At 38.9% G+C, this 14,487-nt stretch overlaps 2 protein-coding genes across 2 annotated transcripts in view; one reads left to right on the forward strand and one right to left on the reverse strand.

Annotated features, from left to right (window-relative positions):
• The window catches only part of susd5 (sushi domain containing 5), a 35,080-nt gene extending 24,068 nt beyond the window's left edge, over window positions 1-11,012 (forward strand). Inside the window, exons 5-6 of the mRNA XM_060823997.1 lie at window positions 2,263-2,451; window positions 9,411-11,012. Coding sequence (XP_060679980.1) covers window positions 2,263-2,451; window positions 9,411-10,651 — 1,430 coding nt within the window. The 3' untranslated portion in view covers window positions 10,652-11,012. The remainder of the gene's footprint in view (window positions 1-2,262; window positions 2,452-9,410) is intronic.
• Window positions 11,013-11,296: 284 nt separating this feature from the next.
• The window catches only part of crtap (cartilage associated protein), a 31,591-nt gene continuing 28,400 nt past the window's right edge, over window positions 11,297-14,487 (reverse strand). Inside the window, exon 7 of the mRNA XM_060822935.1 lies at window positions 11,297-13,236. Coding sequence (XP_060678918.1) covers window positions 13,186-13,236 — 51 coding nt within the window. The 3' untranslated portion in view covers window positions 11,297-13,185. The remainder of the gene's footprint in view (window positions 13,237-14,487) is intronic.

Consider the following 14,487-nt stretch of genomic DNA (forward strand, 5'->3'; position numbering starts at 1 on the left):
CAATTAGCACCAGCAAATGAATGCTAATTCCAAGCATAAATGCTACCTCTTACAAATAATTTTTTAAAAATCCCTGGAAAATATACATGGTTATAATTTAACCATGCCAATCATGATGTCAGCGGAAACCTTTGATTTGGAAAGTAGCCACTAGTCTAAAATGCATAACCTGTGAAATGCTGGGCACACCCAATAGATTGTAGAGTTATACTGCAAGTGGAACATTGGCTCAAGTGCCATTGAGGTCACCCAATACCTCAACACCACCCTCCAACCAAATCAGCTGCTTTTCACTCTTAACGTGTGGCTGTAAGGTTACATATTGAAATTTACGCTGTTAAGAGCTGAACACAGTTTTGCCTCGGCTGGTCAAGTGACAGTAAGAGACCTGCCCAGGTCACTGATAAAGCATCACCGATCACTTTTTGTCCTTTATGCTGAAATGATTTATGTGCATTTATATTACAGCCCCATACTTGTAGGCTTGCTTGTCTGTCATTGATAATTTACTTATTTCAAAGGTTATTTCTATTATTCTATGTGTAACTAATCCATTAGCCTATGCAAATATATGTTTTGATTTACAGATGTATTTTTGTTCTGTATTTCATTACCCTTACATCCTTGTTTGTTGGTGTGAATATTCATTGGCTCATGCTTTTATATAAAGGTGCATATGTTTGGCATATGCATTGATCCCATATGCATGAGTTGGCCAATACACCGAACCTTGTCTGGACTCATACTGAAAAATTGCACTACTAACCAATGATTTCTTCTTATTGTTACCTGTCTTTTAAGCTTTGTTGGAGACTGTGCATAAATATTCCCATTGTGTAGCTCTCCCAGACAGAAAGATTCAACACTTGGAACATAGGGCTCCACTTTCCCATAGCTATCTGGAGAATATGCAGCTACTGGACTCAGTGCACTTGCTAGTCCAACTTAATGTGAGGTGGCATCCTAACTGAGCATTAACGTATTTGCCAGTCAGATGAGGATGGCAGACAGACTAGGAAAGTGGGAGTTATAACAGGAAGGCCCTTAGTAATGGCAAGTTTGCCAGGAAAGGCAAATGCTACTGGAGAAGGGGGAGAGTTAGGGTGTACCTCAGGGGAGAGATGCTAATGAAGGTCTCCCTCTTCACTAGTGCAAATGATGACAAAGGGGTCTTAGGGTAGAGAGGTAACACCTCCAGGAGAGTTTCAGTGCCTTTGCTTGACTTATGAGATTAGTGACTCTTTGAAGCTGCAACTTAATTCAGCCACCCATGGCCTGTTGACCTCCTGACAAGAAGTCGTGTTAGGCTTCCCAAATGCAACATCTGAGAAAGTTGCAGTTTTGAGGGAAAATTACCCATGACTGAGGTCTTCATTGTTTGTCTGAATAGAGAGGGCTGCCAATTATTGTGCCGATCATCCCTGGGGAGTCACCCAAGGTGGGACAGTGTCAGAAGCAATGTGGACATCTTTTCCTACTTCTTTCCTGATGACCACCTATTAAGCCTATCATGAGTGGGTTGGCAAAGTTCAGCTTATGCAAGCACATAATTCCCCTTTTAATGCATATGAGAAGTCTCTGAACATGATAATTGCATAATCAACACGGGCTCAGTGATTAGCACTGCTGCAGCACAGCGCCAGGGTCCCAGGTTCGATGCCAGCCTCGGGTGGCTGTCTGTGTGGAGTTTTCACATTCTCCCCATGTCTGCGTGGGTTTTGTCCGGTTGCTCTGGTTTCCACCACAGTCCAAAGATGTGCAGGTTAGGTGACCTGGCTATGCTAAATTGCCCATAGTGTTAGGTCAGAAGGAAATGGGTCTGGGTGGGTTACTCTTCGGAGTGTTGGTGTGGACTTGTGAGATCGAAGGGCCTGTTTCCACATTGCAGGGGAATCTAATCTAATCTAATCAAACATTTCGCTTAAGGTGAATCATAACATAGGCCATACCTTCTGCCCACTGTTAATTTTCCTGACAGCATTATAAATTAACCTAATGGTTTGTGAACTAGAGTAATATATATGTCTTTCATGCAGAATAAGCTTCACTGTTGCAGCCACCAATACATTCAGCCTCTGATCTAAAATACATTCTCTTTGATTTGTCACCAACCGTAAGCTGCCATCCTCCTCCTCACTAATGCCAGAATTCTGGCTTGTCAGAGATAATCACACAGAGGGTGAAATCTATAGAGGGAATAAACCTGATCTGAGTGACTGTTTCACACTTGATATAAGACTAAAGATCTTCCGTTTCTTGCAGGTAAACCTTGTGGAGACCCTCCATCCTTTCCCAATACCATTCTCCAGGGCCACACCGGAATTGAAATGGGTGATGAACTGCTTTATGTCTGCGCCCAAGGTTATATCATGGCCAACAGGGAGAAAGCGTTTAGCTTATTGTGTGATAGCTGTGGAGAATGGTATGGATTCGTTCAAGCCTGTATCAAAGGTGAGAGAAAATGCACATCACTAAATACTAAATCAATTTGGAGGCATTGTGGCGTCAACTTTGGGACATTCTGCATGTTGGCTAGTCAGTCAGTTGCACTTTGCCAAAACCATCTCAAAATATTAAAGATCTATTTGTAAAATAAATTTCTTTTGTTTTGCATTGTGCATGGACTTATGTCAAAATGAACAACGGATTTTCGATTATTTAAATGATGCTTTACACTCTCAGACCTTCTTCATTCCAGAGATGATATTCTCAGGGAGTAAAATGTTTTGTACTTATGGCCCTGACATCAGCACCGAACATTCTTTGGATGGGTTCATACATAGTGACCCTTCCTTAAACCTAGACAAGGAGCTGACACGTTAACAATTGAGGTTGAGATGGTTTTAATTTTAGAAATCAAGAAATGTTTTCTTCAACCACGGTCTTGGAATATGAAAGTATATGTGTCAGGTAACTCCTAGATGTAATTGTCTGTCAGATTTCCATCCTTGTTAATGTAACTCTATTCCATTCCATATGATCCAAACTACAGTTGTCACACAAAGTGTCTCATTGTCAACCAAAGCACGCTGGTCATTTTTCTGAGCAATATCATATTTTATTGGACTATTGATCAGTTTAGATAGTGAAGTATGTTCTAGTACAGTGGATTTATATTTCATCTGTCACTGTTTAGTTACAAGAACCTGTTAGAGATTATGGCTGTTTCTAAGAAGCAAAGAAATCTCTGAGGCATCATTAAACACTGCACTGCTGTGTGTGTTTATTTACCAAGATATGGACCATGTAAGAATTCTTAAAAATAAATCTGTGTCTCCTTCATTGGCTCCTGCATTTCCTACATTTCCAACAATGACTGACCTTCAACAGCATTTCATTGACTGCAATGTGCTTTGAAACACTATAGAAGTGCAACGTTATGCATGTGGAGGGTGAGGGGATAGAGAATAGGCTAGGGTTGGTTTCCTTAGAACAGAGGAGTTTGAAGGGTAACTCAAGAGCTGTACAAAATAATGAAGAATTAATTACCAGGGGCAGATATAGTGTGTTTGGTAGATTATTTAGAGGGAATCTGAGGGATTCTTTGCCCATCGACCTGTTAGCCACATCTATTTTACTTATTTTAGAGGAAAACCTTTTTCTCACCCAGAGGGTGATGGGTGTCTGAAATTCACTTCCCACTTTGGTGCCTGAGGTGGACCCCTCAATTCAGTTAAAACAATCCTGAATCTGGATCTGGAACTTAAGATCACAAGCCCATAAGACATAGGAGTATAAGTTGGTCATTTGGTAAGTCAGTCTGTTCCACCATTAAATAAGATCATGGCTGATTTAACAATCCTCAATTCCACTTTGCTAACATTTCCTCATCAACCCCAATTACTGACTAAAAATCTGTCTACCTCAACCTTGCACATATTTAACATCCCATCCTCAATAGCTCTCTGCGGGAATGAATTGCACTACACTTCACTATACTTCAAGAAGAAATTCCTTAAATGTGTGATCCTTACTTTCTGATTATATACTTTCATCCTAGATTGTGTCAGAAGAAGACACAACTTCTCAGCATCTATTCTGTCACAGCTTAAGAACCTTATATCATTTGATATCTCATTCTTCGAAACTCCAAAGAGTGCAAGCCTATTGTATTCAACCTCCCCTCATATGAAATCTCTACATTGCTATGATCAACCTAGTGGACCTTCTCTGGGCTGCTTCCAATACTAGTGAATCTTTCCTTATGAAATTAAAACTGTTGACAACACCGTAGGTATGGTTTGATTAATACAGTTTTAGCAAGTGTTCTCTATTTTTATACTCCATTCCCTTGAAATAAAATGTTCCCTATTCTTGCTGAACATGCACAGTCACTTTCTGTGTTTTATGGACAAGGATACCCAAATTCCCCTGTTCTGCAGTCCTTTTTCAATTAAATAATATTCAGCCCTTCCATTCTTCCTGCTAAAATGCATGAACTCATATTTTTCCTACTTCCCAGATTGCTTAACTCTGTGCATATATCCACACTAAACAAGGAGCTGTAAAGTGGTATTAGAATGGGTTGCTAGTTTATTCAATCAGAGCAGACAAATTGGGCTGTATAGCCTTTTTCTGTGCCATACCTTTTTTTCATGGTTTTAACAGTCTGATCTCGTGAAAACTACTGAACTACAGGCTATATATTCTTACAAGGATTCTTGTGGAGACATTATAGATACATATCTTAGATATAAATTGACTCAACAAGGACCCTTTTGGATTATGTCATAGGTGTGAAGTAATACAAGCTGGCAAGTAGCTGTGGGACATTCACAGGTACAATGATTGCTCATAGTTAATGCTTCCTGCTTCCTTTCTTGGCATGAATGAACACAGTGTTCTACTGAAAACACAGAAACATTGAGCTTACCCTGGACAGGAGGCAACAAGTGTGGATTTGGAGACTTCCTTTATTCACTCTGTATCAGAAGGGACAGGGGTATGAAACCACAATTACGGCAAACAGCTTACCACAGCTAAGCTGTGAAATGAGGCCAGTGTTTGGGACTGTGAGATCGTGCTGTTGTTGCCAATCTTATTCTCATATAGAAATGCTCACTTGTTGGTGGAGTCATACACAGGAAAAGAGAGTTGGTGGGGGGGAAAGAGAGAGAGAGAGAAAAAAACTCATCTTGTAATACAGAGTTCATCTTTCTAAGCTCCAGGAGGTTGTTTAGGATGATAACTGTGTGGCGTAGCATTTGACTTAAAAAAACCCCACGAAGATTGCATGTTTCGTTTCTAAAGATGGAGCTGCATTCTGTCCTTCATGCAATTGAAAATAATTCAGTAAGTTGGAGGAGGGGAAATGAAGTACCATTCATTGGAACCATTTTTAGCTGCTAAATATAACCACCATCACACTTCCTTGCTAAATGCCAACACGGAGGCCAGGTTACTTTCTACAAAGGTAACCTCAACCCAGACAGAAATTATTACCCAATATTGAACACACCCATTAGTGTCATTCTGGAAAAGGAAACGTGAACCTTAGGATAAGGGAAACCAAGTTTGTTTTCTTTGATGTCAGACTGATGAATAGAAGCATTTATGCCTTCAACAGATTGGCTAGATTGCCTGTGCCAAAACTAACTCTCTGCAGTTGGACTGGTTCAAGTGAGGAAAAGGAATCTTTTACAATTTGTTGCAAGTAAAAACAGAGATTTCAAATTGATAATTTGATAACTATACTTATTTTCATTTCAATTGCCTATAAAAGTGTTTGGAAGCCCTAATGCACAGGCCAGCATTTATTTCCCATCCCCAATTGCCCAGAGGGTAACTATATTTCTGTGGGACTAGAGTCCCATGCAAGCTAAACCAAGTAAGGTTGGCAGATTTCACTTATGGGGAATATGTTAAATATGTACTGACATCATTCAGCTAATCTCAATTACAGGGTGAAATTTTTCCTCCTCTTCACATTTGTTGGTAAAATTCCAAGACAATCGGTGAGAGAAAGAGCAAAGAGAAAAGCCTAGGGTACAGAGTGAGATAGATAAACTGGTCAGATGGGCTGAACAGTCCAAATGAAATTTAATCCTGAAAAGTGTGAAGTGCTACATCTTAGGAGGACTAACAAGGGAGCAAAGATTGAACCCTAGGAAATAGAGAGAATATCCATAGATCGGCGAAGATAGCAGGACAGATAGATGAGGTGGTTAAAAAGTTATATAGGACACATTATCAGTCAATCTTTTGAATACAAGAATAAGTTGGCCATGATGGAGTTGTATATAATGTAAGTTAAACCATAGCTAAAGCATTATGTGTAGTTCTGATCGCCATTATATAGTAAGTAAGTGATTTGCATTAGAGAAGATGCAGAAGAAATTTACCAGAAAGTTGCCTGGGCTGGGGTCATTTAGCTATGAAAGAGACTAAATAGGCTGGGCTTGTTTTCCTTAGAACAAATAAAGCTAATGTGAGATCTGATTGATGTGTACAACGTTCTGAGGTGCATAGACAGGGTAGATAGGGAGAAACATTTTTCCATCATACAGGAATCAATAACCAGAAGGCAGAGGATTAAAATAACAAGCAGATGGTTTAGAGGGGATTTATGTAAACATTTTTCACCTAGAGGTTGAGTGTATCTGGAACATACTGCCTGAAAGAATGGTAGTGACAAGGACTTTCAAAACATTGAAGAACAATTTAGATAAGCACCTGAAATAACTATACAAAGTTATGGGCCAAGTACTGGATAATGGGATGATATAAAAGGGCAGAATATTATAGGGGTGTGAGTGATGTGGGTTATGCAGGCTGTGTGGTAGAATTGTGTGACAATTGCAGTGAGGTCCATCTCAAAGTAATTAATAGTCAACAATATTTACGTGCACATTTAGTGTCACCAAAGTACCTTCAATATATTTTCTTCTTTCTTGGTCACGACATTCATAGAAGCCTTACAGTACGGAAACAGGTTGTTTGGCCCCTCAAGTCCATACCGACCCTCTGAAGAACATGCCAGCCAGACCCAGTCCATCCCTGTGACCCTTCATTTCCCGTATCTAATCCACCTCACCTGCACATCCCTGGGCACTGTGGACATTTTAGCATGGCCAATCCACCTAACCTGCACATCTTTGGACTGTGAGAGGAAACTGGAGCATCCAGAGGAAACCCATGCACATGTATCTAACTATATCAATGGTTCTGTATGTGGGATGGAGGGAGCTCTAATGTATGGGTCATTAGCTCTGGAGCTTTGGTATGGCAAGCCTGGGTGAGCAATCATTTCTAGTTGGGCCAGGCATGCCAAGGGTCATTTTGACTTCTCAAATTGAACTTTCAAGGGTCGGGCGGAGCAGGTAGGGTGGACGCAGAGTCCTGAGTGGAAACTGCCAAAAGGTTTCTCCTCCAGCGGGGTACGATGCATCAGGTTTCCTCAGGTTTAAAGTTCTTGCACTCTCTTTGGAGGACAATGGGGGACTGTAGGGAGGATGAACAAACTGACCAAAGCACCATGGTATAGGGAGCTATTCAAGAGAGGGCAGAAAAATGTAATTGTAGTCAGAGGAATAGACAGTGTTCTCTGTAGCCAGGATCAAGAGTTCCAAAGATTGTATTGTCCACTTGGTGCTTGGGCTCAGGATATTTCATCTGGGTCGATACCTTGGAGTCAAAGGGGAAAGATCCAGTTGCTGTGGTTCACATAGGCAGCAATAATTTAGGAGAACAAGTGATCAGGGAATTATGAGCAGCTAGGGACTAACTTAAAAAGCAGAACTAAAAAAGGTAATCTCTGGATTACAATATGAGCAGTGAGCTTGTGGGTCGAAGAAAATTAAAGAGGTAAACACATGGCTGAAAGATTGGAGTGGGAGAAGCAGGTTTGACTTCATGGGACATTGGCACCAGGATTGGTGCCAGAGGGAGCTGTTTTGCTGGCTCCACCTGAATTATGCTGGGACCAGAATCTTGGTGATTTGCATAACTAGGGCTTTAAGCTAAATAGAGCTGAGGAACTGCAAAAGAAAGGACCCCGATGGGAGTAATGAACATGCTTCCTAGCAGTAGTTAGAATGTGAGGCAGAAAAATCAGGAGATACAAAAGGCTTGTAAGAAATGCACTATTGCAATAATTATGGGGAACTTCAATATGCCAGTGACCTAGGGAAATCGGCTTGATAGCGGATTCCAAGAAAAGGAATTTGTGGAATATCTACAAATTTTTTTGTTTTTGGAGCAATTTGACCATAGTATAATTCACCCTGCAGTTTGAGAAAGAGGAGCTCGAGTTAGATATAATAGAATTACAATTGAAAAGGTAACTACAAGACATGAAAGCAGAGCTAGCTAGAAATGATTGGAAGGGGAGTCTAGCAGGGAAGATGGGTGGAGCAGCAATGGCAGGAGTTTGAGGGTAATTAAGCAGGCACAACAGAAATCCATCCCAAGGAAGAAAAGCATTATAAGGGTAGGACGAGGCAACCATCCTGTGAAACACATTGCCACAAACATTTATGGAGATCAAGTTATTGAATGTATTTAAGACAGAGATAGATAAGCACTTGATTAATAAGGGGGTTCAATGGTCATGGAGAGAAGGCAAGAGAATGAGGTCGAGAAACAAGTCAGCTATGATTAAGGGGCAGAGAAGACTTGATTGGCAGAATGGCCTAATTTTCCTAGTAAATGCTATGGTCTGAGGACATCTTGTGGACATGTCTTTCAATGAGCAGAGCAGTTTTGGAATAGAAATGTCAGGTGCACTGCCACACTTTAAAGATAGTGGAGATGTAAGAGATGCTGGTCTTTGGCCAGACATCTAAGTGTTGAGTTGTGGCAAGATATACTGAAAGTTGGATGGGAGACACACCAAAGGGGCATTTGTGCAGTGAGTTTGTTTAGATATGGAGAGAGAACTTACTAGACATTTTGGCAACAAGCTCTCTAAAAATCTCAACATTAGCTAAGTCCAAGTTAAGACAAAAACTACAATTCAAAACTTTTGAATTTTTTCCAACATTGCCTGTTTTCCAAGTGGTTTTGAATGGTGCTTGGATGATCAGAAGGCTAGACACATTTTGGATGGGGCTCTAATACAGGTTTTTTACAAGATGGGACGGAGACCAAGGACCGGATACCTTGTCTCCTCCTATTGATAATGGGATACAACACTTACACTCCAGAAGAGCATAGGTGAAAACCAACACTGCAATAAGCCTTCAACTCATCAGACCACTTAGTGATATAAATGTATTTTAGTAACCATTAATTTAAGGATATTAACACATCTATCATGTCTATCCATAGCTAAAAAAATGCATTTTTCAATTACATTTAGTAATAGTAGTATCTGTATGCCAGCCTCTCCACTGCATAAAAGTCATAACTCACTTAATCTTGAAAGCTAAATCCAAGTTAATATTTTTAAAGATGCTTGGTTTTTTTTTTAGATAAAACTGAGGGACATGTTGACTATGAAGACAAGTTCCCTGATGAAGACTCAATGTCTTTTGCCAATCTTAATGAGCAAGGAAGAATCATTGTTTCTGAGGATGGTGAGACAGGTCTGGGTGATGAACTAGGTGAAGGTACTGATGGATCAATAGGAGAGGATGGCCAAGAAACACTTAAATCAACTGAGTCACCAGTTTCATTACTCAGCCAGAAGCATCTATTTTGGTTCCCTTCTGAGGTGTTTCCCAATACTGAGCAGCCAGATACCAAGGAACCAGACATGAAGTCCAAAATCCAAATTACTTCAAGTGACAATCAAATTGGGGTGAAGACTGATGTTACCAAAAGGGTCCAAACAGCCAAAGGCAAAGATTTACCTGATGAACCATCCATTGTGCACAATGAAACTAAAGTTATCAAGGAAACTATTGCAAGTACAGATGAAACCTGGGTAGATGGCTATCCCATTGTATCAGAAAACACAGAGGAAGGTGAGAAAGTTGACGGATCAATAGAAGTAGAGAGTAAAACTACTATCACCACAGACCATTCCAACTACATTGAGATCAGCAGGGCCGATACTCCAAGCACAACCTCTGCCACTCACTACACACAGATAAGTGTACCAACTAGAATGCCAGGTCAAGGAGGTAAACAGGTGGACATCGGACTAACACCAACTACAGAACCTGAAAATGCCAGTGTCAGGAAAGCTATTGAAGGTGCCAATTTCTACACAACTACCTTTTTGATTACAAATGCTGATGCGTCCCGGAAATCCCCTGATGTAATGACTGCATCTTTGCCATCTCTGGAAAACACTGGAGTAAGTGAAGGTTTATACCCTGTTGATCATACCCCAATCCCCACAGAAACAGAGGAGATTTCAACCCATTATACTTTGACTTTAGGCACACCTGAAGCTAGTACTCGGACTTGGATGGATTTTACAGAAATAGACATTATTGATGCATTTGCTAAAGGGGAGAATTTCAGTGATGGCACAGAGGCCAAACTGCTCCCCACTGTTGACAGCTGCACAGGACCTGAATGTTTGCACTCAAATAAAGGTCCCATAATCGCGGTCATCGTAGCAGTGATTGGTCTGCTGGTATTAGCAGTAATATTGGCGATATGGTGCTACAAACGCAGACACCAGAAAACTTCCATATACCAACTGAATGGAAAGGGACAGGTGAGACGCACTGAGCACATTGAGATGCAGCGTAAACTGTAATTTAAAACTTTGCTTATCAAGAAATGTTCTGTAACAAAAGTGGGGCTATCAGAACTGACCAACTTAAAATGGGAAGCATTCTGATCTAGCATGAATTGTCTTAATTCTAAGTTGCTTTCAATAGTCACCATAATAAAGAAATATGCTTAAAAATACCTGGGTTAAGCAGAATCAACAATGAGTTTAATTAGTTAAGCAGACAAAACCAAAAGTGTTTCCAATGGAAGAACGATGGGTGTACCAATAACCTCTGGGCAGGGACACCTTCTTCTTCGGTTGCAATCAGGCATTATAAAATTTGACTCAACTTCCTCAAGAATCTTGTAAAATTAAGGGTGGGAGCTTGAAATGGTCCCTGTCAGAATCATGTAAAGATTTGTAAATAATTGCTACTTAGATTCTGTGTAAGTTTGCATGTGTTTAACAAATGTAATCCAAAATACTGTCATTAATTGAACTTTATTTCAAGAAAATGCAATATATATTTATTCTACACCCTCTGTATTTATTCCATTTTTACATATGACTATCTTTCACTAAATTACTTCACACCGTTCTGAATAATGGCCAACAAAATCAAATCTCATCTTTAATAAAATGACGCCAGCTTACTTATATAAAAAAAATCAATGTAATCTCTCCATAAAAGGTTAAAACACTTTAGTTTATTGCACCCAGTCAGTTGTACAGATTCTATCCTTCTTTTAAAAAAAGGAACACAATGGCTGTAGTGTATAAAGAAAGATTAATACTGTTATATTAATGCGATTCATGTTAAAAAAAAAGGATTTACCACAAGAGTGTTGCTGTTCACAGGCCAGACATGATGTATTGAGATACAAGTGTGGTGATCATATCATGGGGCAGGGAGGAGTTGGATGTGGGGATGGAGGAATGGTGTAAGTGTAGGGAGTAATTAGCGATTGGTTGTTTATTTCGTACTATTTGTCAGTTTGCTTGAAATCATCAAAAATAAATCACATTTAAATATATTTGGTGCTTTTTTTTCCTATTTTTCAAGCAGTTTGGATTATACATTAAAAAAGATAGTTTATGACCTTGAGTAAACATGGAAAGAATTTAACGACAAGCTTGGAGGTTTTTTTTTGGTTGTGGTTGGTGAAAGTGATCAAACAAAGGTTAGTATTATGTGATTTGCAATAATATACACTTCCATGCAATTTTAAATGGTATCTGATTTAGTTTCTCCTGAAAAGAACATTTTGGGGCCAGAAAGATTGCAGATTAGCCAAATTATCAAGGCAGCAGTTGTTTTGTGAGAATCTCTAATCATTTGGTGAGTTTACATTATGTTATTCAATCCACAAGTGACTGTGTAAAAGAGATTGCTGTTTAAAGGCATGGCTCACAACCAAGTGTCCAGGCACAGGGCAGCTGCATTGAAGGATTACTTGTGGGTTTTTCACATTGACTCTCTACAAACAGCATCAAGGGTCTATGTTCAAACATTAATAAATGAGTCAATGTTTTCCCTGGCATTGAGGCAGTACAGTTAGTGGAATCCTGAGGCAAAGTACGAAACAAGTTTGGTTTAAGTCCTTGATATAGAACGATAATCAGTAAACATTTGTGAACTTTGCAATCTGTATACTTCTTCGTCACAATTTTAAATAAAAATTATACTGACACAATTCTCCAAAACTAGCAAAAAATACTTCCTTGTGTCACTTAAGAATCTAAAATCATATAACATCATATTTTTCTAAATATGGGATTTTCCCAATATTATTACATGGGTTTCTGAAAATTAGCTCAAATTACACCTACATGGCTTCCATTCTTACTTGTAATTCTAAATTTAGTCCCGACAGATATGAAGGATAATATGTACGAACAGCATCACTGATTGATGCCTCTATTGGGTGTGAGCCCATCAAGTAGATTTTACCAATATATATCATATTAAAAACTTCAGCTCTCCTACAGACAAACTCAACATGATCTTGGGGCTGATTCAGGACAACATTTAGCAGTGAAACCAACCAAGTTTGTTCAGAAATGGAAAGTGTGTTAGTTAAACCAACTACATACAGTATGTGTGCCAAGTGTCTTTCAACGTCATTTTAGGTTTAATAAGAAACCAAATAAACATTCTTTTAAAGAAAGACTCTACACTCTCTCAGTACAACCACAGAAAAAAAAAGTTTAAATGTTCTCAAGATAGCAGCCTGGAAGAACTTTTGAAGAGGCTATGATAGCTTTTGGCTCTAGAAACTATTTCTGAGTTAATTTGGATGAACACAATGGAAGCTAAATATATAATTAGGCAATGGCTCAAAGCTGAAAGGTTTCTATTAAGTAATAAAAGACACATCTCCAAAAAGTTTTAGGTCTGCCACTCAGTCACATAGAAGAACAAACAAAGAGAAGTAAAAATCTAAGACTTTAAGCACCTATGGGAAGAGTTCAGCATTTGAGGAAATTGTCCTGAGTTGAGGCAGCTGGAGACACGGATTCATTTTGTTTATTTAACCACCGTAGTCTTTACTACAGACTCTCCTCTGTCACCGATATTAACTGTCTGCTTTTTCCAGAAGATCATCAATATACTCCAATACTTCACCCTGTACAAAAGAAACAAACATTACTGGTCAGACCTCAGCCTGATTTACTTTCCATAACTCTAGTTCATTCATTGTCAGCCATACAGTAAAAGTACTAATACATACACAACACAGCAATAATTCCAGTTTTGTTGTTCTTGTGAAATAATTACTTTGGTTTTAAAATATATTTAATCATTTCAAAGATTTGTGTAAGAAATATGTTTGATCTTGCAATGCCATTTATTTGCAATGAAGAAAACACACCAAGGGCTTGCTGTGAAAGACTGAGAAAGTACAAGTGCTTCGTGCACAGTTCAAGTATTGAGTTTCATCACTTCCTACTGAAAGCTTTTTGTAGCATCTTAAGACACCCAATTACCACAATTCCAACAATTATATGGAACAGTATTCTACAATCCAATTTATTATACACATTTACTTGTTTCATTTTACATCACCTGTTACGGATTATTATCATGTACTAGGGTTCAATCAGAATCTTTGGCACATTGTTAAAACCTGCTTATTACTATTACATTGTGTGTTGTTTGAAGATCCTGTGGTATTTTCTGGTTTAGACTGTCGACATTATTAGCATACATAACATAACAGGACTGCCAATCAGATTATATAAAAAAAAACTGCCCATGAGAACCAATGCCATAATGTATGTGAAATTTCAGACAATTTTTTTTTCCCCTGCAACAAAAAGGGACATGTAAAAGAAAGACTGAAGTGATTAGCACAGAACTGTTGGTTCTTAAAAATTGAGAAATCATAGCTCTGAAGCCAATGGCATGGATCATCGACACTGATTTTCGATAAAAAGATGACAATATTATTACAAATAATCATTACAATTGAACTCTAAATTGTGTTACAAAGATTACATATGAACGAGGAGCAGAAGTAGGTCATTCAGCTCCTCGAACCTGCTCCACCTTAAACATGACGACGGCTGATGTGATTGTAACCACAAATTCACGATCCTGCCTACTCAGATAACCCATCTACCTTAAAGACTGGAGCCAACCACCTTTTTAAGGGGAAATTCCAAAGACTCGTGACCCTCAGAAATATTTTCACCTCATCACCATTTTATATGAGCAACTCCTTATTTTTAAAATGACCCTTAGATCTAGATTCTTCCAAAAAAAAAGGAAACATCAAAGACCCGTCAGGAGTTTCTATATTTTAATTAAGTCAACTCTTATTCTTCAAAGTTCCAGTGCATACAAGCCTAGATTGTTCAATATTTCCTCATATGAC

The sequence above is a fragment of the Hemiscyllium ocellatum genome, chromosome 4 (genome assembly GCF_020745735.1).
Source record: "Hemiscyllium ocellatum isolate sHemOce1 chromosome 4, sHemOce1.pat.X.cur, whole genome shotgun sequence".
Taxonomy (NCBI): Eukaryota; Metazoa; Chordata; class Chondrichthyes; order Orectolobiformes; family Hemiscylliidae; genus Hemiscyllium; species Hemiscyllium ocellatum.